We start from the raw sequence: 25,714 nt of genomic DNA on the forward strand, positions 1-25,714 counted from the left end.
CAAAGGGTGTAATCACATCATCACTTGCCGGGGCATGGTCACCACCTAGATCAACTAACATATCATCCACATGTGATGTCTATATCCATCCACTACAGCACCAATGAAAACTTTGCTATAGCCACTCGGTAATCTGTCCCCCACTGAGAGAACCAAACCAGGCGTACCAAGGAAAGGATACTCAGAAAAATCCACACATTGAAACAAATGGTGTAGGTTAGAGCCCTTCCAGATCCGACGGCCCACAACGCGAGGCTTCAACGCGCCCGCCTACCACCCGCTGCCGCTTCATCTTCACGAATGCCGCCTGCTCGCCCCGTGCCGCCCGCGGCCTAGCCCCCGCTGCCGCTCGCCCGTGCATGCTGTCGCCGCTCATTCGCGCCGGCGGCCGCCGCGCGCTCTGTCCTACTCCGCTCGTCCACGTCCGCTGCTGCTAGGGCCGAGAATATTGGCATGTGACCTGATGAGTCCATGTCCGGACAAAATAATTCAGGCAACAACTCTTTGGATGCGAACATTGATTCAATTATTTCATCCAGTAATAATCTAAAAGCTCGTTCTTTTATAAAGATTGGTGCATTTTCGGTGGATGTGAAGCAAATGTTGAAGGCCGAAAATATAGACAGTATGGTTACTTTACCAGCCAAGAAAATATTTAGATGAGTTAATTTTCACAAGAAAATGGAAGAAAAGAAGCAAAGGAAATATTTTTACATTGGAGCTATGGAAGTGGATGTCGATGAAGTGATGCCAACGTAATTAGCTTCCTCGCCGGAATATTTTATTAATACTAGTGTGGTCATGACCTGCTAGCTTAGTTGAGTTTGTCACGTATTTTATTTCATTACTAGAGTACATCACGTAGAGGAAGTCATGTGTGTCAGTCGTTGCTTTAGTTAGTCAGGTCAAGTTTTGGTCAGCTCCTAGTGAGTCAGAGTCTGGTTCAGGTGCGTGCGTCGGGTGGCCTGCGTGCCTTTAACCCTGGGCCGTCGCCCCTGTACAGTTTAGATTGGATTTTATTTGTGTCTCTCGTCTAGAGTTTCTCCTACGAACAGGGAGACGCCGTCCGATTTCATCTACTTTGCCGATGGATCGTGATTGGGAGCGTGATCAGGATTGTTTCCTGGGTGCGCTGCTCCGGATTTTTTAGTGGATCCCCATCTTCTGATCGTGGTTCGTCGTGGCCGCGGGTGGAAGAATTATCTAGGGTTTGGATTGCAATCACTGTAAACCAAATCCATCTATTATCTGTCACTGTCACTGTTCCTATTTGATTGGATAAACGAGATTGTTGGGCCTTGTTCGGCGAGCTGGAATACAATATATATATTTTATTGGCTTGGCGTTGTTCCTGAAATTGCTGCTGTGATAATTACTTGTCTCGGCCATTGCTGCAATTGCTGGTGTGTGGTTGATCAAGTAAATTATTTTTGGTGTGGATTATACAGCTATCCAGTCCAGTCCGTGATTGTTTAATTTTTGCCATGAGATTCAATTATTAGCCGCGTCCTGCTGTGATTACAGAAACAAATAAATAATATCCATAGTAGGCATCAGTGACGTGTTGGGCTCCCTGCAGTCATCTGGGCAACGAGTATTGTGTGGTCTTTGATTAGTATTACTGTTGCTCCAGTATATTATCAATTCTATAATCTGACAAGAGGTGTGTGTTACTGTATCGAGAGAAGGGTTAATTGTTGATCTTTGGCTATACGTGGGAGAAAATTTCAGAAACTTGGTCTTGTGGAGAGTTGTACCGTGAAAGATTGGGAAAATATTTGGGCATCGCAGGCGTGTCCTTATCAGTTGGTATTCAGAGACAGGTTGCTCACGGTACTTTTGAATTATTGCTGCTGATTTATAATGGATCAACTTTATTTGTTGGAAAAAATGAAATCTATGCGGCAACTATCTCTGACAATAAGTATCAGTGAATACTTTGATTGGCAAGATGGTATGGAGGAATTTTTCAGGGGCCATGAATTTACATCTGTCATAAAGATGTATTATGCAGAAGAAACATTTGATAATGATGTTTTGCAATGGTGGCTTAATGTCGATGACCATATTCAGACATGGGGAGATATGACATGTGTGTTACGATGATGATTTGTTTATGATGCAATGAACAAAGGCTATTGCTCCTCTAGTCGAAAGATCTCAAGCTACCAAGCCAGTTGATAGTATTAAGAATATGAACTAAGAGAAGAGTTCATCAATGGTAGGTGCCCATAAGGAGGTCAAATCTGCTGTTCCTGAATGCACACTTGATAATAAATCCACTAGTACTGTTGTTGGAATTTTTCCAACTGACAAAGCACTTAGTCAAGTATCGCGTCCTGCTAGAGATGTGCAGCAAGAAAACAAAGACTCAAATGTAAATGATGTTCATGCTTATCCTCACAATGCTGATTTTTCTTTAGCATCCAAGCTGCATTCTGGTCCTTCTTCTTGTGATACTCAGCCTGACTTTAAAATTGATGATAATGATGTTGCATCAGATGGGTTATCTATGATGGTACGGGAAATTCACAGTGACGGTACTACTATTGATGTGAAAGGGCAGCGATCCAATATTTTTCAATCTGAGTGCAAAATTCAAGACAAGGTATGCAAATTGATTATTGATGGTGGCAGTTTTACTAATGCAATTAGTTCAGAATTGGTTAATGCATTGTCCTTGTCCACGCGGAGGCTTTCAACACCACATTATATGCGGTGGATGAATGAAAGTGGTACTCTGAAAATTACTCACAAGGCTAGACTTAAATTTTCCATTGGAAATTATATGGATACAGTAGATTGTGTTGTTGTGCCAATGAGTTCTTGTCATTTATTGTTGGGTCGACCATGGCAGTTTGATCTTGATGCTACTCATGGTGATCGTTCCAATAATTATTCGTTTGTGCACAAGGGAGTTCATCATGTGCTCAAACTGATGCCGGTTAGTGCTATTAAGGCTGAGGTGTTTGCTACTTCGAAAGTGAAGAAAAAGGCTGCCACGATTGCCACAAAGCCACGGACAGCTTTGCTTCACGAGGTACAAAACGATGTCATTGTACCTTCTCCCAAAACTGTTTCAGTGCATTCTGGTTCGGACTCTACTATAGCAGCTCATGTGTTTGAAGATGATCAAATACTGCCTTTCAGTAAATCTGAACTTAAATGCAAGGGTCGCCTGGAAAATTTGTCTATCCAGTTTGGTTCTTTCTCTCACATTTCAAGACATGATACATTGCCAAGCGAAAATATGCATGCTGCCAGGAAGGACGAGGTGCTTGTTGCTTCAATTGGTAATGACTCATCCAAGGAACTAATAGAGCCAGAGACCCTTTTCAATGGAGGCACTGATGATGTAGCCATAAATTCTACCATTGCAATTTCAGAAAATTCTTGCACTCATACAAATATTTTGGCTGGTACTTCTCTGAAACTTCATGGCACTCGATTGGGTTCTGCTGCAGACATGGAAGGCAATGGACCAATCATGGTCAATGCTATAAAATGCATGTGTACCAGCAATGGTGCTGATTATCGGATTAATGATGCTATTGACAATAACTCAAAGCCGAGGACGGCTTTGTTTCAAGGGGGAGAGAATGATGAGTCCATGGCCCGACAAAATAATTCAGGCAGCAACTGTTTGGATGCGAACATTGATTCAATTATTTCATCCAGTAATAATCTAAAAGCTCGTTCTTTTATAAAGTTTGGTGCATTTTCGGTGGATGTGAAGCAAATGTTGAAGGCCGAAAATATAGACAGTATGGTTACTTTACCAGCCAAGAAAATATTTAGATGAATTAATTTTCACAAGAAAATGGAAGAAAAGATGCAAAGGAAATATTTTTACATTGGAGCTATGGAAGTGGATGTCTATGAAGTGATGCCAACGTAATTAGCTTCCTCGCCGGAATATTTTATTAATACTAGTGTGCTCATGACCTGCTAGCTTAGTTGAGTTTGTCACGTATTTTATTTCATTACTAGAGTACATCACGTAGAGGAAGTCATGTGTGTCAGTTGTTGCTTTAGTTAGTCAGGTCAAGTTTTGGTCAGGTCCTAGTGAGTCAGAGTCTGGTTCAGCTGCGTGCGTCGGGTGGCCTGCGTGCCTTTAACCCTGGGCCGTCGCCCCTATACAGTTTAGATTGGATTTTATTAATGTCTCTTGTCTAGAGTTTCTCCTACGAATAATGAGACGTCGTCCGATTTCATCTACCTTGCCAATTCTTTTGGATCGTGATTGGGAGCGTGATTAGGATTGTTTCTTGGGTGCGCTGCTCCGGATTCTTTAGTGGATCTCCATATTCTGATCGTGGTTCGTCGTGACCGCGGGTGGAAGAATTATCTTGAGTTTGGATTGCAATCACTGTAAGCCAAATCCATCTATTATCTGTCACTGTTACCGTTCCTATTTGATTGGATAAAGGAGATTGTTGGGCCTTGTTCGGCGAGCTGGAATACAATATATATATTTTATTGGCTTGGCGTTGTTCCTGAAATTGCTGCTGTGATAATTACTTGTCTCGGCCGTTGCTGCAATTGCTGGTGTGTGGTTGATCAAGTAAATTATTTTTGGTGTGGATTATACAGCTATCCAGTCCAGTCCGTGATTGTTTAATTTTTGCCGTGAGATTCAATTATTAGCTGCGTCCTGCTGTGGTTACAGAAACAAATAAATAATATCCATAGTAGGCATCAGTGACGTGTTGGGCTCCCTGTAGTCATCTGGGCAACGAGTATTGTGTGATCTTTGATTATTATTACTGTTGCTCCAGTATATTATCAATTCTATAATCTGACAAGAGGTGTGTGTTACTGTATCGAGAGAAGGGTTAATTGTTTATCTTTGGCTATACGTGGGAGAAAATTTCAGAAACTTGGTCTTGTGGAGAGTTGTGCCGTGAAAGATTGGGAAAATATTTGGGCATCGCAGGCGTGTCCTTATCATGACCACGGCGTCTGTTGGCTGTCTCGATGGCCGTAGTTGTGGACGAGGAGAATGCGATGGAGTCGTCGACAAATGGGGTTGGTGGCAGGCGTGTATCCGTGTGGTCACATCCCGTCCTCCTCGACTAGCTCCATCCATGCGTTGAAGAGTTCCCCTTCCAATCCCGACTGACGGCCACAGAATTGCATTTACGGAGTTCGTCCACAGTAGCGCCAGCTCCTAGCCCTCCCTTTCGACGTGGATTTCTTCAGGTTAATGATATCTGATTCTTCCCCCAGCGCAAGGTGCCCTTTGTTCCCTTCGTTGGTGCCGATAATTTGTGTCCATCCACTGAAGCACCAATGAAAACTTTGCTATAGCCACTCGGTAATCTGTCCCCCACTGTCCAGGCGTGTCCAGGCGTACCAAGGAAAAGAAACCCAGAAAAATCCACACATTGAAACCAACGGTGTAGATTAGAGCCCTCCCAGATCCGACGGCCCACAACGCGCCCGCCTGCCGCCCGCCGCGGCTTCGTCTTCCCGAATGCCGCCTGCTCGCCCCGTGCCGCTCGCTTCCTAGCCCCTGCAGCTGCTCGCCCGTGCATGCCGCCGTCGCTCATTCGCACCAGCCGCCGCCAGCCGGGAATATTGGCCTGTGACCACGGCGTCCATTGGTTGTCTCGACGGCCGCAGTCGTGGACGAGGAGAATGCGCTGGAGTCGTCGACAAATGGGGACGGTGGCGTGGGCTTGGTGGCAGGCGAGTCTCCGTGTGGTCCACATCCTGTCCTCCTCAACTAGCTTCATGCGTTGAAGAGTTCCCCTTCCAATCCCGACTGACTGCAACAGAATTGCATTTGCAGAGATCATCCACAGTAGCGCCAGCTTCCTAGCCCTCCATTTCGCCGTGGATTTCTTCAGGTTAATGAGATCTGATTCTTCCCCCAGCGCAAGGTGCCCTCTGTTCCCTTTGTTAGTGCCGATAATTTGTGTATGTAGTAGAGCATCGTTGGCTGTAGTAGATTGTTGCAATCTCGTAGTAGCCTGATTCTTTTCCATATTTCCTATGCCTGATTACTTAGCGTAAGATTTTTCCATGTTCTTTAGGAGAGTTGGTCTCTAGATTATCTTGATGATCAGTCCCAGTCCATGAATTCATTTATGTGTTTAAGAGAAGATGTAGAAATATCTTATGGGTGGACACTTCACAAGAGCTGGTAGTTCCACTCTTTTTATTGGTCCTGTAGTCAGTATGTCAGATTACAGTTTTACCTAAATCTGTTTGTTGCTTGTCGTCACTAGGATCAATTTTTACACCCTGGTCAATTCCCATCACTTGAAAATGCTGTGAAAACATTTTTTTGCGCTGTCCTTGTCAAGCACTTACGTCATTTTAAGCTTAGGTAAGTCAAATGATGGGAATTTGAAGACCATTTTTCAATTACAAACCAGATACTATTTCTGCTGAGGTAACATTGCAAAACTGAATGCATGGCTGATCTCAGAAACTAAGTCCATCTTTTATTAAGTTGAATTTGTCCTCAACTCAAGTTTCATTTTTTGGATTACGCTACAAAAATAGTGCTTAACTGATGGCCTGTGCTTTTAATAGAATTGAAGGCAATGGCTTGAGCCATGTTTTTCATTCACGTCCTGTAGTTACCTGCATTTTGAGCGTTGCAAATCAATATGCATCACAAAACCCAAAGAAAATATGCATCACAAATCAATATATATACACGCTCTTATTTTCATTCCCATATGTTTCATTTGTACAAAAACGATTTGTAGGAACACCCCGATTTTTTTAGGAACAGACCAAAATTGCATCCGTTGCTACAAATAGAGTGGGGCTACTGTAGCATCCGACCCGCCCCTAGAAAAGCATTTTTAGGGGCGGGTCACCCCCTCACCAACCCCTAAAAATGAGCATCATTTTCAAGGGCAGTTCTTGGCGTCACCTGCCCCTACAAAGAGCATTTCTAGAGGCGAGTGATGTCATGAACCGCCCCTAAAAATAGTGGCATTTGTAGTAGCGGGTCTTGGCCTCACCGTTCCTACAAATGCATTTTTAGGGGCGGGTGATGGCATGGCCCGCCCCTACAAATGGATCCACATAAAAAAATTCAATTTTTTTTCATATGATCTCTGATGAAGTCAAACTTTATATCAAAATTGTAGATATTGACGAGATCTAAAACTTTGTAGTTAATAACTTTTTCATTTAAGGTCATCTAGGTGTCCAAAAAATTATTATAATTTCTCTAATAGCTATAATTATATAGTATTTCATATAACTCAAGTCATACTTTAAGGTTTCCACAATCTTAATCTTTATAGACATTGAAATATAATTGACATATTTTTTTTCACTTCTATAGTTCGCAATAACTATAGTGTAGAAGTTTCACATTTTTAATTTATTTTGCTATATGTAAATAATTAAATGAATTTTTAGATAAAATAGAAAAATATTTTTAGGGGCAGGTGATGGCGTCACCCGCCCCTAGAAATGCATTTGTAGAGGCGAGTGATGGCGTCACCCGCCCTTACAAATTAATTCCCGAGTTAATATAAAAGAATAGCATACCCTATAGAGTCACAAGTGGTTGTGTAGTGTAGTGGTAAGGAAGGTACGCACAAGGCTGGAGGTTTGGCGGTTCGAATCCCAGGTGATATAAGTGTGTATAATTATTTTGTTGTTTTCAATTTTTTTAGCATTTTTAATTTTCTAGACAATGATTTGTAGGGGCGGGTCATGCCATGACCTGCCCCTAAAGATCATTTTTAGGGGCGGGTGCATTACCTGGTCCTGAAAATGGCATTTTTAGCTGCGATAATTAGGGACGGCTGCGATAATTAGGGACAGATACCGCATCCGCCCCTAAAAATACATTTTTACCCGCCCCTAAAAATTGTTTTTGCACTAGTGTTTTGTATATGTGTTGTTTTTTGTATCTGTAGGGTTAGTTCGGGCTAACTTACTAGTAATATGTAGTTATCCCTAAACCCATGTTTACACAAGTGCATCTCTACATCAAACCTTTTGTGAATAACATAGTTCCGGCACAAGGCACATGGGTACTTAATATTCTTGCTCGTGTTCTTTCATTTGAATGCAGGCCTAACCTTCGTGGTTATGTCAACAGTGCTCTGGCATGGTTGATAAGTGATAACCAACAGGTTGTGGGTTTGTGGTGTTGCGATTGCAGGGTTTGGATCATTTTTAATCTAAAGATGGACTGTCAAGTTGAGTCTACCCTCAGGCAATAAGATATATCATCATATCTTTTCGAAAGATTGGACTTGGGTTCTTTGTCAATGCTTCCCATTAAAGAAAATCCAAAAAAATCAGAAGAGCGGCCTTTTATATAAATTTATAAATAATTTGTTATTGAATAGTAATGAATTAAGATTACAGATTGTCTAGGAGTCTAGTACTATCCCAGCAGTATGCATGAAAATGCATAACTGATAAAAAAAATTCCTCAGCTCAACCCGCACACACCTCTGGATATCGTTTCTTTATCTTACGATATCACATATCTGAGTTGTCTAATATTTATACGTACGTCGTGTCTAAAGTACATCACTTCGTGTTTCTAGCCCCAATTTATTATTGAATTCGGTGCTGAACTGATTGAAAGCTGAAAATAATTCAACTGGGGGAATGGATCCTGTGCCTGTATCAGCTGATTTTTGTTATTGAGATCCATGCATGGCGGAAATTTATCAAGAAATCCTTGTGGCCCTCTCCTCTATGGCACAATCTCAATTCATATCCACACCAAAATCTTTGAACCACATGCACCGTTGGCAATAGTAGGGACAAATAGGAACGGTATGCATGCCATCACTACACCAGAAAAGTTTTTCCCTGACGGACAAATCCGTCACGGAAAGGTCCGAAAACCGTCACGGATGATCTTCTGTGACGGTTACCGTCACGGATGATACGTCAGGGGCTGACTGACGGGGAAAATAGGCTTTCCCTGACGGAAAACCGTCAGGAATCATTCCGTGATGCTTTCAGCCGTCACAGAAGATTTTTCCTGTCAGTGTTTTGAAAACCATCAGAAAAAGGTTTCCTTGTCGGTTGACGTATCGTCAGGGAAAGTTTAAACTTTTCCCGTCGGTCTTTCACCATTAGGAGAGGGTTTTCCCGTCGGCTTTTGACTGTCAGGGAACCCAAACCTTCTCTATCGGTTGCCTACCGTCAGGGTTGCCAATTTATTCCCGTCATGCTACATTGCCGACATGGTTGACCTTCCGTAACGGTTATACAGTACAATGAATATTTTTTTTCATATATAGGTAAGCTCATGTAATTATCCATCTACACATACAGGAGATAAGTTTAACAGTGATCTGATTTAAAGGTGTTCATACATCAAGTTGGTGCTGGAATGCTTCTTCACCCAGCACACAAGTTACTACACTGCTGTTGTTACATACATACAGTTCACAGCACTAAGTTACATACCAGCAGACCCCAGTTGCAATGTCAACTAATGTCAGCACTAAGGTTCTTGGATGGCAAAATGCACAGCAGCACAGTACAGCAGCTCTAAAGTGGCAATAGGCAGCTGCTGGATACAAACCAAAATGTTTCAACCACAGAAAATACTACACAAAAGACGTTTCTCTTCAAACTTGAGAGTTTCTACCATACTGCATGGGACCATGAACAAAAGATGGCAGCCATCACCAAACATACCAGGCAACTCAATGACCATCACTGTTATTGTCCAAGTTGGCTGAAGCATTAGAGGATCCATCTCCAGTCCCTCTCTATATCCACAGCAAGATAAGAAAGAACATTCAGGCATATTTGAATATTTAGTTAACAAGAAAGCTATTTGAATAGTCAGGCTCAATTATATATCTTGAAAAACAATCTGATCCATGACAATCTTACCATGTCATTTTCTTCCTCCTCAAGCATGTCAGATGGTATCTCTATCTGTACCTTTTGAGCAATGAGCTGCATGCATAGAAGTACCAACATCATGGACTTTTTAGACCTTCAGTTGCAGATACACAATACAAATAGAATTGTACCTCAACTACGCGATCAGTTCGTTTCACATGACGAGTCAAAGCTGCATTTTGTGAGTCAAGGCTGCATTTTGTTGTGTTAAGCGTCGGTTGTTTTCAACTTGCTCCTCATACCTTCTGAACAGATTTTGGAATGACCTTGAGTTTGATGGCCTTGTCTCACTTGCCTTAGCAGCATCAATAATTGAAGCCTTCTTGACAGCACCATTTCCTATTGCAAGGCGACCATGGGACAAGCCACCACCAATGTCATATGCAATTCGCCCATCAAAAGGTTGCTCTTGCCAATTATCTGGATACTTTTCTTGGAGTGCATCGTTGTAGTCATTCTAGAAATAACAAAAGTTAGTAGTCACAAACTAACAAGTATACACAGAGATGGAAACACACTTGACCTCGAAAGTAAGAAGAATTGAACTACTTACAACTAGCTGCTGTGCCCGTTGGCTAGGAATTGGACCCGCGTTGCCACTGCTATCACAATTTTTAACACCAGATTTCATGCAGCAGTAAGTGTTTATAATATTGGCCTGTCCAGGTCCATACTTTGCTTCCTTCATGACATAAAGCAATCAATGTTAATGCTTAAGCAAAATTCATTCTATCATGCAGCTTATAAGATAATGGGCTAATGGAGTGTGAGCAAGAAGCTTACAAGATATTGCTGAGTCTCAACTAATGGCCTGGAGCCACCCCTGTTTTGAGCACCGTCCGGATTTTTTTTGCGACTTTCTTGCCTGATCTTTCTTTTCTTCAAATAGTCATTAGAGCACTAGTACTTACAAATGGACTCCCAGGCTGCTTCAGTGATCCAGTCAGGCTTGCAACGCATGTATTGTTGAAAATTAAGCAATTTGGCACATGCCAACTCATCAGGTATGGGGCTCTTAATGATTTCCCTATAGTAGTACTTGACAGCAGCAGGACGAGCTTGGTACAACATATTCTTGCATTGGGTGTGCGCATATTTCTCAAATACGCGGTCTGCTTCATCTTCAAGTTCTTGGACTGAGTATATGCTCTGAAAAGAAAAAAAACCATCAAGCATCAGTCTGGATAGTGCTGAACTAGATGACAATTGAAGAAAGAATGCAATAGGTAAAAAATTAATACTTACCCAGAATTCTGCTTTCACACAGTCAGCAGGAGTTTGTCCATCATCCCTTACCGTGTGAGAGTAGTGGCTCCAATTTCTGGCATGGTATAGGATTGGCTGACCATCTCTATCAGTTCCTTCAATTATGGGAGGGTATTCTTGCTTCAAAATCACTCCAAGGATGGGTCCTTTCTTCATTTTGTCATCAATTGAGTACTTAGCATAGCGGAATTGGCTGCATCCGATTTCAGGAGACACATACATGCAAAAAAAATAAGTTACAAATGTTAGAACATTATACTAGCAATATCAACTACTGCAAGGCCTATGCAGCAATATGATAGAAATAGGTTTATGCAAATTTCAGTGTGCATGTACCTGTCACCCTCAGGTATAATGGCAATTTGACCATTGTGAGGCCTATGCAGTTTGTTGCGCCCCCTTATCTTCTTTTGTTCTGGCACCTGACCCTCAAAATCATTCAAGGCTTCAATTGCCCGCGCTTGCTTATCCATCCGATGATTAAAGGACTGCATCTCCTGCCACAAACCATGTTAGAACAAAAATGTTAGTAAAAGTTTTATTTAAGCTATATAGAGTTGAATTTAATAGTACAAGCAGCAGAAATAGAACAGTTAATACAGAGTTGAATTTAATAGTAGAAGTAGCAAAATATTAGTAGCAAACATCGTACAAGAATAGGATACATAATAGCCCAAACCAGGATGCAGAGCAGTCCAAACTAGGATACATAGCAAACCTAGACAAGGATACAAGGCAGTCCAAAATAATAAAAGATACCGATTAGGATACACTAGAACAAACACAGATGCAGCAAGTATTTTTATAAATCTTCCTCTTCATAGCAATGTTCATCATAGGATTCAGCATCGTCTTCCTCACCTTCTTCATCACTTTGTAATGTCTTGTCCTGTTGTAGACCAACACTTTGCTTCTCCAACTCCTCCAGTTCTTTTGCATCAGTTATTTCATCAGAGGCTGCTGATGCAGTTACTTCAAAATCACCTCCTAGATTGATCACAAATGTGCCTTCCAGCCCATCCTCTTGGAAAAATGAGATGTCATCTATTAGCCCTTCAGTTGGATTTGTTGAATCATTGTTGGTGTCAATTGGAGGCAAACGGTCCCGTGGTGCCACATGGTACACTACCCACCAATCTCTCAAATTAGGCTTTTCCACACAAGGATATGACAGATAATAAACCTGTGTAACCTGACTTGCCAACACAAATGGTTCAAAATTTCGAAGTCTTGAGCTATGCTTCACTTCCACCAAACCAAGATTTTCAGTTCGCCTAACACCCCTAGAGGTTGGATCAAACCAACGGCAATAAAATAAAATCAGATCAAGTTGTTCCCTGCCTTCCCAAGAAATTTTTATGATGTCCTCTATAACACCAAAGTACACAAGAACATTGCCATCACCATCGGTACAAGCCACACAAACACCACTATTGGTCGTAGCTAGTGTCTTGTTCCTCTCATACTTCTCCGACCGAAATCTATACCCATTCACATCATAGCAACCATAGGAGGACACTCTTTTACGAAACCCATATGAAATTTGACGCAGCACATTGTGAACACTTGATCTGATTGCACACTGCAAAGAATTGCATTCTTTTATTACTAAGTATGATTTAAAATGGAACAAATAGCTAGTTCCGACTGAGTAGGGACATTACTATGTTTTTGAACCAATCAAAGAAGTTAGGGCCATTGTAGCTGCCACGTGTGCCTTTCCAACCATTTAATCTCAAGCTACTGATTTCTTGTTCAGTTGGGTGTGAGCGGCCCTTCCACTGTTCGTGGTCAAATTCACTACAAAGACATATAGTATGATTTACAAATTCTAAATTAATACAATGATCTGACTATTTTTTAAATGTAAAACCATAAATTATCTGAATAAATGACATACTTGAAGAAATCATCCATCTCTGGAATGTTAGTTAATATGTATAGAGCTGCTGCCTTGACCTGTTGTGTTGTCAGGTCACGAAAACCTTGTGAGCAGAAGCATCTACCAGTGTGTTCAAACAATTCAATCCCTCAAGCCCTCATAGAAGTTGAGCCACCATCATCATATCTAGGTGTTTTGTTTCGAATAGAGTGCACTTGTGATCTAAAATACAGTGAAAGAAAGTTTGCAGCCTCTTCAACAAGGTAGGCCTCAACAATGGAGCCCTCAACTCGAGCCTTATTTCGGACTTTCTTTCTAATGCGCTGAATATACCTATATGTAAAAGTACATTTAGTAAATATCCACAGTAGCATACTAAATAGGTATAATGTGAAGTTCTGGGCTCACCTCTCAAATGGATACATCCAGCGGTACTGGATAGGGCCTCCTAATAATGCCTCATGAGCAAGATGAATCACTAGATGTTGCATAGGATTAAAGAAACTCGGGGGGAATATCTTCTCTAGTTTGCAAATAAGAACTGCAATATTTTCTTCCAATGCCAATATGGAGTCTTTGCTGATTTGTTTGGCACACAACTGTCTACAAAAATAACTAAGCTCAGCCAAACATGTCCAGATATCATCAGGCAAAAACCCCCGGAATGCAACAGGAAGTACACGCTCTCTTTTCAAACCAAAAATCTTCTTATGGTCTTATCAGACTTATCAATGTTGGCTACATACCCATCTGGAAACTTAAGTTCTTAGAACCAATTCAGAATTATGGTCTTATCAGACTTATCAATACAGTATGGTGCCCTTGGTTTCTTCCACTTCCCATTTTGTGAGTACAAATGAAGAGAAGGACGGTCGCAAAGTAGTTCTAAGTCTTGTCTAGCTTTTACATTGTCTTTAGTCTTTTCTGAAACATCAAAGCATGTGTTCCAAGTAGCTTCAGCCATATTTTTTTCATTATGCATCACATCGATGTTGTGCCGAAGTAACAATTTACTAAAGTAAGGAAGCTGCCAAAGGCCGCTTATATGTGTCCAGTTGTGCTCTTTACCAAACTTTTCAGAATCACCTACCAGTTTGTACAATTGGGCCTTAACCTCCTGTCCAGTTAAACGTCTAGGAGGTCCTTCATGCACTACCTTGTTCTTGCGAAAGGCATTTGCTTGGTTTCGAAAAGGATGTCCTATTGGAAGAAACCGCCTATGGCAGTCAAACCAAGTAGCCTTACCACCTTTACTTAGTCGATATGCATTAGTATCACACATGCATTGTGGACATGCAAAAATCCCATGGGTGCTCCATCCAGAAAACATACCATATGCAGGAAAGCCATGTATGGACCATAAGTATGATGCCCTCATCCTAAAGTTTTGCTTCAAGAAAGCATCCCATGTATTTACCCCATCCCACAGCTCCAACAGTTCATCTACCATAGGTTGCAGCAACACACCTAGGTTCTTTCCTGGGTGTTCCGGTCTAGGGATGACCATAGCAAGAAATATATACTCCTGCCTCATACAAACACCAGGTGGAAGATTATATGGAACCCAAAATACTGGCCAACATGAGTAGGAGGCTGCAGTCACACTATATGGTGTAAAACCATCAGTGGCAAAACCCAATCTTACATTCATAGCATCATCTGCAAAGTTTGGGAATTCAACATCAAATTGCTTCCATGCCTCTCCATGACATGGATTCAACATTTTTCCTGAGCTTGAGAAGCAAGTTTCTTTGTGTGAACGCATTAGTTTTGCTGTGCCCTCGTGTAAATACATCCTTTGCAACCTATTTGTTATGGGCAAGTAGTGCAACACTTTACGAGGAATCTTGTTTGAACCATCCTTGTAGCGAGGGGTTTTACAAATGTCACACTTATCCTTTTCACTATTACCTTTATAGTATAGCATGCAATTATTATAACAAACATCAATCTTTTGATATGGCATACCAAGACCCTCTAGCAATTTTTTGGAACGGAAGAAATTCTTGGGAAACCTAGAATTAGAAGGGAGTAGTTCATGCATAAGGTCCACGATATCATCATAGCATGCCACTGAGAGATTGTATTGTGATTTAATAGCCAATATACGAGCAACAACAGAGAGACTAGAGTGCAAGGTTTTCTCATGTACTTTTTCATCTGCGCTTGCAATCATACTATAGAAGGCTTGTGCAAAACCAGTTGGACTTTCATCAACTAATGGTGGTTGCTCACCAGCTAAGTCAACTAGCATATCCTCCATCCGGTCTGTCTCACCAAATCCCTCATGTTCTAACTCCTGACCACTCTCATGGTCCTGATTTTCACGTCTCTCACCATGTGCTGTCCACATTTGGTAATTTTCCTTAAACCCATTGTGACACAAATGCAGCTCTATCCTAGGCCTTTTTTGCCTGAAATAATTCTGACATATTGAACAAGGGCACTTAATTGTAACAGACTCAACTAATTCAGGAATTGAGAAGGCACGATCCAAGAACTCTTTTGTTTTTTCAACCCATTCATTTGATGGCCTACCACGCTTCCAACCACTGTACATCCACCCTCGATCTGCCATATCTTATCTGCCAATAATATGAGAAGTTGTAGACAAACTAACCAGCTGCAATGAGAAGCCACCCTTATCTGTCCAAAACTTTGAGGTCAGCTCACAGTTCTCCAAGCAGCAGCACTAGCCAACTTGATCAACGGTGAGAAACCTATTACAAATAATTTATCAATCATGTCGCAAATCGAAGAGGAAAGAAAATAATGAATGAAAAAGATGCATTGCCATTTTTGACTAACACAAATTGATTCAAACAGAAAATGAGATTTTCTTATACAGCTATTACAAAAGTGGATTTTGAATGATGAGCGAACCATAAGTACAGTCCTACTAAAATACATCATTCTGTAATGCTGTGGAAATACCAGCCCTACTAAAGCACTAATGCCTATCTGAAGTATTGTGTGCAACACTAAAACAAAAGTACAATCAAGTTCAAAAAAAAGTACAATCCATTCGATTCCAAGAACAAAGCAACCTATCGTTTTTTTTTCTATATACCAATGTAACAACAAGCAATCAGTAGTGACAAGTAATTTATCTCATGAGACCAAAACATATTGTTTCTCCAATCCAATGCCAACTGGGTCACATTATGCAAATAAATTTGCAGCAGATAAAAGTATCAAATTCTCCATGAGGCAAAGAACATCACAGATATCAGTTACGTAAGGCAAGATAGCTAAGAGAGAGAAAAATCACCAGTGATAACTAGGATTTAGGGGTGGCAGGGGAAGATGGCAGCTTGGTCAAAGTTGAGGACATCGTTGGGAACCAAGTAGATTGCAGTCAGCCAAAGGCTTCCCCTTTCCCAACTTCTGTACGCAGAGCACAATAAATCAGAGAAAACAATTTTTCCCAATAAAAGCAAGAACTGAGCGCAATCTAGATCTTACCCCAAATTAATATTGCTGAAATTTTGGTTGGTATTTGGGAACAGGTGGGAGGACTAGAGATTGGGGATGGGGCTAGATTGCAGATCTGCAACACGCTGGAAGGAGGTAGCTAGGGCGGCGGCATTGCTTGGGTGGCGATGCCGGAGCTCGGGTTTCGGGATTTCAGGCGGCGGCGCTGGAGCTTGGGTGGCAGCGGATTTCGGGCGGCGGCTTAGGGCTTGGTGGCGGAGGTGCTAGCTGGTGGCGCTGAGCTGTGGTGGGTGAGGAGGGAGGAGCATATGCAGTGACCGACGGCACATCGAGGAGTGGTGATGAATGGGAAGCAGAAGAGGCGAGAGGGAAGATAGAGAGATTTTGGGGGAAGAAGTCTCGGAGCCCGTGCATCCTCGCGCCCTTTTTTCGTCTGTGTGTCTGATGCGTGGGCCAGCTGCTGCTTTGTGCCCGCCTCTCCCCCGCGCAAGATTTTTTCGCTGGCGCCAGCTCCAATTTTTTAGCGCGCTCGAGACCCGAAGATGCATTCCTGTCGGGCACATGGGATTCTCGGTCGGTCTCCTGAGCACGTCAGGCATGGTTCACCCTTCCCTGACTTCCCGTGCGCAGCCGCAGGGACTAGTTCCCACCGACACAGAAAAAGTGATCTGCGGTAGTGCATGCAAAAAGTTGCACATCATATTTTCCATTGACAATAAGTGCTGGCCGAAAGTACCAAACTACTTTAGGGAGCCTTGTGAGGTCACAAGATATATAAGATAAAGAAAACTTTATCTTTTTTTTCTTACCCCAAAAAGTTAGATTGTGAAAATGCACGTCCACACATGTACTATTAACATGTGTGGCCTGACTATGACAGGTAGAAGAACAGCTTGAGCCCTTAAGAGGCCGGGACCCGGCCGGCAAGCAAGGGAAAACCTGAGAAATCGACTGTTGTCGATCGATTGCTGCTGCAACTCCGAAATCTCAGGCAAATACTTCGCATCTTCTTCCCCGGCATCGAAATCTGGAGAAAATGGTGGAGAACGGCGTCCGGCAACACCTGTTACACCACGACAGCCCTCCTGACGTCCCGCCAAAGATACCACCGGGGAGGGCGAGGAGGTTCCGGCGCTGCCAGACGGCGCCGTCGCACAACGTCGAGCAGGGGTCCACTCTTCAGAGCTGGCAGGGCGCCAACGCTGCCGCACCGGTGGTGCCGCCCAAGGGGCTGCTCACGGGTGGTACGGGCCCGAGCTTCTGGCTCGTCGGCGTACTCCTACTCGCATACCTCTTCGCCGGGACCTCCGCCTTCTACCTCGCCATGGACCACATGTCCGGCGACCGCAGCGGCAACCGCGCGCTGGACGCGCTCTACTTCTGCGTGGTCACCATGACGACCGTCGGGTACGGCGACCTCGTCCCGTCCAGCGACGCCGCCAAGCTGCTCGCCTGCGCCTTCGCCTTGGCCGGCGTCGCCCTCGTCGGCGCCTTCCTCAGCAAGACCGCCGACTACCTCGTCGAGAAGCAGGAGGCGCTCGTCTTTCGCACGTTCCATCTCCACCACGCTAACGACTACAAGTCCACGCGCGACATGGAGGCCAACAAGGTCCTCTACAAGCTCTACACCTCCGCCGCGCTGCTAGCCGTGATCCTCGCCTCCGGCATGGCGTTCCTGGTGAAGGTAGAAGGGATGCGCCCCGTGGACGCCTTCTACTGCGTGTGCACTACGGTGACCACGCTCGGGTACGGCGACCGGAGCTTCTCGTCGGCGGCCGGGCGGGCGTTCGCGGCCGTGTGGATCACGGTGAGCACGCTAGTGGTGGCGCTCTTCTTCCTGTACGCGGCGGAGCTGGGCGCGGAGCGGCGGCAGAAGGCGCTGGCGCAATGGGTGCTCACGCGGCGGACCACCAGCATGGACCTCGAGGCGGCGGACCTCAACGGCGACCATAGGGTCAGCGCCGCGGAGTTCGCGTTGTACAAGCTCAAGGAGCTCGGCAAGATCAGCAAGGAAGACATCTCTGAGTTCATTGAGGTGTTCGACATGCTCGACGCCGACCACTCCGGGACCCTCTCGTGCCACGATCTGGCCGTCACACAACCCGGCTAGCCCGGCAATCACCGGCCGGTTGCCACTTGCAAGGCAATGTGGCACACAGCAGAATTCTGTGGACATGCATGTCTTTCCGCAGGATAAGCTCTGCCTCTCGAACACTACCTTCCAGAAATACTCGGGAACGGAATTCCTTTGTGTATGTATAGTAGGATAGCGAACATTATAACATCTCCAAGAGACTCTGTATTTGAACTTGGTTAGCTAAAAATTAAAGAAACGGGAGAAAATTTCCATCCAACAGCCTCGCCATCGTGGTCCGCTCGCCATCCTTCTCGCCATCCAGACCCCATCGCTCGGCACTTTTTGTGAAGGACTCCGCTTCGCCATCTTGCTCGGCCCCACCCCTCATCGAGGCCATGCCCACACATCTAGACCGCGCCTGCCCGTTAAGCTCTCCCGGCCCGCCATCATCGAGGTCGTGCTGCCTGCCGTCGAGGTAGTGCTGCGCCCGCCGTCGAGCCCTCCCGGCCGCCGTTGCCCTCCACCTGACCTTGCGGCCGTCGTCGAGGCCACCCCTGCTTTCGAGCCTTCCTGGCCGCCATCGCCTCCTCCCGCTCTTGTGCCCGCTGCCGAGCCCTCCTGTCCGCCGTTGCGTCCTCCTCCCTCGCTTCCGCCGTCGGGGCCGCGCGCACGTGAGAGCATGAGGGAGAGCGGCGGCCATGGCCGTGCGAGCCAAGTCGGCGCGAAGCCCTCGCGGCGTGGCCATGGCCGGGCGGGCCAAACTGGCGCAGCCCCCCTCGTAACATTATAGCCAGATGCTTGTTGAGTCAGAGTATTTGCCTTTCCATTCTCTTCCATCGTTATATGTTTAATAATAAATTTATCGAAGGAGGAAATAATATCGAGACATTTATCAAGATATGCATTTAGAGAACCATTATAGTACTGGCATACCTTGGATACTTGCTGCACCACTAGAAGAGAATCTCCAAAGGCTTCAACATGTTTCACACCCATAGATTGCAAGAATTCCAAGCCAAATAGAAGCGCTTCATACTCAACTTGGTTATTTGTGCATTCTTCTTCCAATCGGTTTGAAAACTAAAAAACGGCACCATTCGGAGAAATAAGAACAGCACCAATCCCTTGACCATCATCACAAACCGATCCATCAAAGTACAACTTCCATGGTGTGCAAGTAATATAGCCGACTTCTAGATCATGCTTGTCATTAATCCGATGCTCAACAATAAAATCCGCTACAATTTGGCCTCTCATAGATTTTAAAGGTTCACAAGCCAAATCATATTCAACCAAAGCATAAGCCCACTTGCCGATTCTACCACTCAAAATCGGTTTTTGTAACATATGTTTGATCACATCGGTTTGACACACTACTATGCAAGTACTAGATAGTAGATAATGCCTTAATTTGGTACAAGCATAATAAAGAGACAAACACAACTTCTCAATAAATGTATACCTCGTCTCCGCATCAATAAGTCATCGGCTTAGATATGTAATGATATACTCGTTCCCTTCGGTTTCTTGTGTCAAAACAACCCCAATAATCTTGTCTTCAGCAGCCACATAAAGTCTGAAAGATACTCCTCTCCTAGGTGCTTTGAGTACGGGTGGCGAAGATAAATAAATCTTGATCTTCTCAAACGCTTCTTGCTGTTTTGCCCCCCAAGTAAATTCGGTTTCATCTTTTAACCGAAGAAAAGGAGTAAAAGCATCAATCTTCCCGGACAAGTTAGATATAAACCTTCTAAAGAAATTTACCTTGCCCAAGAACTTCTTTAAATCCTTCTTGCATGTAGGGGCTTCAACCTTCCTCATGGCTTCAATTCTTTTCGGATCAACCTCTATTACCTTCTCATGAATAATGAAGCCAAGAAACTTTCCAGCCGATACACCAAAAGCACATTTGAGTGGATTCGTTTTCAAACCATACCGGCGCATCCTCTCAAGAGCAAGTCTCAAATCAGCTAAATGATGATCCAAACCGGCCGATTTAATGACAATATCATCAATGTACACCTCCAAAATGACACCAAGCAAATCATGGAAGATTAAATTCATAGCTCTTTGATAAGTAGCACCCGCATTTTTCAAACCAAAAGTCATAACAACCCACTCAAACAACCCGACAAATCCTGGACATCTAAAGGCTGTTTTAGATATATCTTCTTCGGCCATAAATATTTGATTGTAACCAGCATTACCATCAAGAAAATTAATGACACGATGTCCGGAAGCCTCATTGATCAACATATCGGTCATAGGCATAGGATATTCATCCTTGGGAGTAGCTTTATTAAGATCTCTAAAATCAATGCACACTCTAATTTTCTCCGAATCCTTTTTTCTCGACGGGCACAATATTAGAGATCAAATCAGCATAACGACAAGACCAAATAAATCTAGCATCAAGTAAACTATTAATTTCAGTTTTAACTCGGTCATAAATAATAGGATTGAAACGCCTAACCGGTTGTTTATAAGGTCTAAAACCGGCTTTAATCGGTAAACGATGCTCAACAAGATCACGACTTAAACCGGGCATTTCATGATACTCCCAAGCAAAGCAATCAACGTATTCCTTCAATAAATTAACCAAATCGGCTTTATATTCAGCCGATAAATTTTTGTTTACAAAGGTCGGCCTAGGAATAGTTCCATCACCAATGTCTACCTTTTCTAAAGGATCGGCCGATGTAAACCCTTGACCCAGCTTGTCTAGATCACCAGAATCTTCAATGGCTTCACACATATCGTTCGTACGCGCCCGATATTGATCTAGCCTCTGCTGCAGCCACTCTGCGTTAGACTGGTCTGACCGGTTGGGGTATCCGGTCTGACCGGTCGGCCCTGTGCGCCGAATAGGACAGGACCGGTCTGACCAGTCGGCAAGGGCGGTCTGACCGGTCTCTTCTGGAGCCTCTGTTGTACTCATCTGATTTACATTAAATGATTCAGCCGATTATTCATCGGCTTCAGTACAGCAGAAACAAAACCATCCTTAGTGCAACTGATCAAATCATAATCAGACAGATCCACGCCCGATAAACACTTGACATTATCGTGTGCACTAACAGAATCCGAACCGGCCAAAGCAACAAAGGATGAAGTGTCCCCATGGACAATCTCGACCTCATCGCTGATCCACTGAACAAGAAACTGATGCAAGGTAGAAGGAACGCACTGATTTGCATGAATCCAATCCCTCCCAAGAATCAAATTGTAGTTACCTTGCACCTCCGAGACGAAGAAAGCCGTAGCAAGCGTCTTGCTCCCAATAGTGAGCTCCATGGAAGCAACTCCCTTGGCGCTAAGGGGCTCCCTCCCTCCAACACCACTGACTGTCATGTTTGTCTTGATCAAGTCCTCGTCTTGGCCACCGAGCTTCTTGTACAGTGAGTAGGGCATAAGATTTACAATAGCCCCACCATCCACTAACATGCGAGTCACCGGCTTCCCGTTGATGTGTCCCCTCATGTAAAGAGCCTTGAGGTGGTTGTCCTTCTCGCTTGGCTTCTAGAACACAGCTTCACGGGGCACAAACTGAAGATGAGCCAAATCTTCCTCCGGGACCACGAAGTAATCTGAAGATAAGTGCACCACATTGATCTCCAAGTTGGTGTGCTCCGGAGACGCTTCATAATCTACCAATTCCTCATCTTCTGCGGTTGGAGGAACTGCTGGGGCTTCATCTACAGAAGAAACCGAAATGAGCGGTGCCGGTTCGGCTGCCGGCTTAGCAGTAGGCTCAACCGGTTTGACTGGTTGGTCAGAGCGGTTTGACTAGTCTATCTGACCGGTCTGACCGGTCGGCTGCGGCGGTCCGACCGGCCTGGCTGGCTGATCAGCTGTCTTGACCTTCCAAACCTTGCTCTGAGGGAACATGGGCCTGTATCTGTTGAAGTTCTCATCCCTCATCTTCTCTTTCTCCTGCTCCTTCTTTTCCTTGTTACGAAGGCGCTACAACTTCCTCTTCTGTGTATGAGTTAAACCCGAAGGGCACCACCTAGGCTGATGGTACTTATCTGCTGCGCTCTTGCTGCTACCGGCCTCATGATCATTGGCCATGACCGGCTTTTGTGAAGGAACCTCAACCGATTTCTCTATGTCTATCGGCTTTTTGCCCGTATCCTTTATGGGCACCTTGATTTCACTGATTTGAACAACATTGGTTTTAGGCTTCTCTGGATTAGCAACAGGCTTCTGCTCCTCTTTCTTTCCCTTGATGCGATACTCGAATCTTGGAGCAGGAACCTGGCCCAGCCTCTGGCGAGACCGGTCTGACCGGTAAGAGGTGACCGGTCTGACCGGTGCAGCCTGCTGCACTGGACCAGATTGGCGTGGTCCCAATCGGTCGTGCACGGGCATCCTGGAGCTTTCCCCTTGATAGTGTGGAGGATAAGGCATCGGAAAACACCACATCCATATCCCTTCATGCTCCCATGCCGGATTTGTTGCACTTGACGCCGGTGGCACTCATGGCATGGTAGCACACATCTGGGGAGGATACAATGTGACAACATCACCCCTGCCCCCGCTGCTGGATTCCCTCCTTGGGGACACTGGACGGTCTTGACGCGGTGGTGATCACGGTCTCTTTTTTAGCGGCCGATCATTTTGAACGGCCTTTGTGTACTTGTTCAACAACTGGTTGAAGGTGAGCTTCTGATTAGCAGTTCTTCCCTGCACCTTCACCTCGTTGGTCTTCCAAGTACCCACTTCCGGATGCTTTGGCTTGAAAGTCCGGGGACGGTCACCAGAGCGGTCTGACCGGCTGGAGGAACCGGTCTGACCGGTTGGACCAGTCTGACCGGTCGTGCGATCAGCAGACCGATTTTCTGGTGGAGAGCTTCGTTGCCCCCCAAGTCTGGGATTTCTGACAATGATCTTCAGAGTATCCTTTCCATCATTAGTCTTCTCTTTGATAACTTCCCGGGCAAGGATCTTGTCACTTGTATTCATCGGTCTTGGATCACCGATGACAACATGCTTCCCCTTAGCTCCTTTGGCTTGCTCCGGCCGAATGAGCACCTTTGGATTGTTCAATTCCAGCATATGAATAGGGAAAGGAGCCTTGTCAATTTGCATCTCAGAAAGTACCAATCGTCCTTCATTAATGGCCGATTGTACCTGTCGACGAAAAACATTACAATCATTAGTAGCATGAGATGTAGAGTTATGCCACTTACAATATGCATGCCGTTTAAGTTCATCGGGAGATGGAATAGCATGTGACAATCGGATGCTACCATTCTTAAGCAATTCATCAAAAATCTGATCACATTTAGAAACATCAAAAGTAAATTTCAGCTCCTCTTGCCGATTCTTTTGAATTGGCTTGAGAGACGGAACTGAACCGGGTTTGGCCTTTGATGGCCAAACAAACTCAGCACCATATACTTCCTTGCTATCATCGTCCGAACTATCCGAATCATGATCAAGAATATGTGTGTTGGACCGATGAGGCTTGAAAGTATCTTTGGCATTTTTAAGTTTAAACTCTAAACCCATGACTTTGACTTGCAAGAAATTTACAGTATGATATTTAAAGCCCTCGAGTTTCTCTTTCAAATAAGAATGTAAACCATTAAACGCCAAATCCGCCAAATCTTTTTCAGAAATCGTCAAACTAAAACACCAATTTTTAATTTCTTTAAATCTTTTGAAATAATCTGAAGAAGATTCATCACATCCTTGCTTAATCGATGTTAAGTCCAACAATTTTGCTTCGGTTTCCCCACTAAATAAGTGATCATGAAACTTATGCTCCAACTGAGCCCAATTGCGAATAGAATTAGGAGCAAGCGAGGAAAACCAAGAGAAAGCCGTTCCAGTCAAAGATAAAGAAAATAAACGCACACGCAAAGCATCATTGAAACCGACCTCTCCTAATTTCAAGACATATTGACTAACGTGTTCCCAAGTTGTACGAGAATTGTCACCATTAAATTTAGTAAACTCAGGAATACGCCAACTAGCAGAAAAATGAGTAAAATCAAACTCAACGGGATAAGATTTTTGATATAAACGTGTAGTACCCATATCCACCCCAAGCTTACTTTTAATCGCATTTGCCAGATCCTCTTTGAACTTAAGGAGATCGGCCTGATAGTGCTGGCTGGTATAAAACTCAGAAAAACGATGCGCATTAGAATTTCCATGCGCCATCATCTGTAAAGAAGTCGGGACCGGTCCTTGGTTAGGTCCAGATCCTCGTGGCCCTCCCGCTACAGTAGTAGTGCGAGGTGGTGTATACAGTGACAATTCATTAGTTCGGCTAGGGGCAGCCGAACCTGGAATTGTCTCGAGAGGCGTCGGCGACGGTACTGAGTAACCGGTCTGACCGGTTGGACCGGTCTGACCGGTCTGTGGGACCGGTCCGGCAGGTGCAGTGTGCACGGTCGACGGTGGCGGGGTTTGCCCTGAGAACGAGTTTGGCGGCATACCATAGAGTGGTTCAGATGTGAACTCAGGGGTAGCCGAACTCGGATCTGATGAGTTAGGATCTGACATGGGTTGTTTACCTTTAAGCGCATCAACATCACTACTCAATTTAATCAAAATATCACCCGCGACAGCTTGTGCGGCAACAATCTTTTGATCCATTATGGATGACATTCTATCTAATATATCAGAGGGAGAAAGGCTTACATTGGGGATCTCTTCAATCTTATCCTTGCTAAGCTTGAGAGACGGCAGCACGAACTCCTCCACCCTCTTGATGAGGCCACCACGATCCTTCTTGAAGCCCTTCAAGAATTGTGCTTTGACGTGCTCCTCCACAAGAAGGTAGGCCTTGCGCTCCTCTTCGGTAAGCTCCTCCATTGTAGCCATGATGATGTTTTCCTTGTCAATCTCTGAAGAGCCCATCTTCTTCAAGGAGTAGATTAGATCGGTTTTAAAAACCAGATTAATCTCTCCCCAGCGGAGTCGCCAAAAAGTGTGTTGACATAGAATTGTGCCAAACACACCTGAATGCGCTAGAATGCGCGACGATCGTCAAAACGATCAACACAGCGAAGACCCTGAGCGGACCGGTCTGACCGGTTTCACCGACCGGTCTGACCGGTGCAGGCAGAGAACTCGCGAAGACCTAGAACAGCGAGCTCGGGAGGGACCCCGTCGGTGCTTATAATCGTAGGGTTGCTCTGAGGTCGGTAGGCCACTCAGAATGTCTTCAAACGCCGTCG

The 25,714-nt window shown here is 44.4% G+C and overlaps 2 protein-coding genes across 5 annotated transcripts; one reads left to right on the forward strand and one right to left on the reverse strand.

The window, feature by feature from the left end:
* Nucleotides 1–5,790: 5,790 nt before the first annotated feature.
* LOC120644322 (two pore potassium channel b-like) lies at nucleotides 5,791–18,798 on the forward strand. 4 transcript variants are annotated; one of them, XR_005663624.1, is made up of 3 exons: nucleotides 5,791–5,885; nucleotides 8,054–10,498; nucleotides 10,602–10,864. XR_005663624.1 is itself a non-coding variant. In XM_039920931.1 (2 exons), the coding sequence occupies exon 2, from the start codon at nucleotides 17,481–17,483 to the stop codon at nucleotides 18,552–18,554; it is 1,074 nt and encodes a 357-aa protein (XP_039776865.1). In that variant the 5' UTR covers nucleotides 5,797–5,885; nucleotides 17,325–17,480; the 3' UTR covers nucleotides 18,555–18,798. The 4 variants fall into 4 exon arrangements, 1 of the variants encoding a protein (XP_039776865.1); XR_005663626.1 differs by having other exon boundaries at nucleotides 10,165–10,498; XR_005663625.1 differs by having other exon boundaries at nucleotides 5,797–5,885; nucleotides 8,144–10,498.
* LOC120645594 lies at nucleotides 9,301–15,362 on the reverse strand. The gene is made up of 11 exons (XM_039922377.1): nucleotides 15,188–15,362; nucleotides 14,427–14,668; nucleotides 12,792–12,980; nucleotides 11,989–12,709; nucleotides 11,464–11,624; nucleotides 11,107–11,320; nucleotides 10,645–11,010; nucleotides 10,415–10,543; nucleotides 9,993–10,318; nucleotides 9,850–9,915; nucleotides 9,301–9,722 (listed from the first exon to the last, which is right to left on the reverse strand). The coding sequence occupies exons 1-5, from the start codon at nucleotides 15,360–15,362 to the stop codon at nucleotides 11,608–11,610; spliced, it is 1,344 nt and encodes a 447-aa protein (XP_039778311.1). The 3' UTR covers nucleotides 9,301–9,722; nucleotides 9,850–9,915; nucleotides 9,993–10,318; nucleotides 10,415–10,543; nucleotides 10,645–11,010; nucleotides 11,107–11,320; nucleotides 11,464–11,607.
* Nucleotides 18,799–25,714: the final 6,916 nt, after the last annotated feature.

The sequence above is a fragment of the Panicum virgatum genome, chromosome 8K (assembly GCF_016808335.1).
Source record: "Panicum virgatum strain AP13 chromosome 8K, P.virgatum_v5, whole genome shotgun sequence".
Taxonomy (NCBI): Eukaryota; Viridiplantae; Streptophyta; class Magnoliopsida; order Poales; family Poaceae; genus Panicum; species Panicum virgatum.

Bases quoted from the DNA above. Each gene is read 5' to 3' on its own strand.
- LOC120644322 (XM_039920931.1), top strand. From the start codon at position 17,481: ATGGTGGAGAACGGCGTCCGGCAACACCTGTTACACCACGACAGCCCT.
- LOC120645594 (XM_039922377.1), bottom strand. From the start codon at position 15,362: ATGTGGACAGCACATGGTGAGAGACGTGAAAATCAGGACCATGAGAGT. The intron at 14,669-15,187 runs GTATGATTGCAA...CAAACTTTGCAG, and splicing joins TTTTGCACAAGCCTTCTATA to ATGATGCTATGAATGTAAGA. The intron at 12,710-12,791 runs GTAATGTCCCTA...AATTCTTTGCAG, and splicing joins TTGATTGGTTCAAAAACATA to TGTGCAATCAGATCAAGTGT.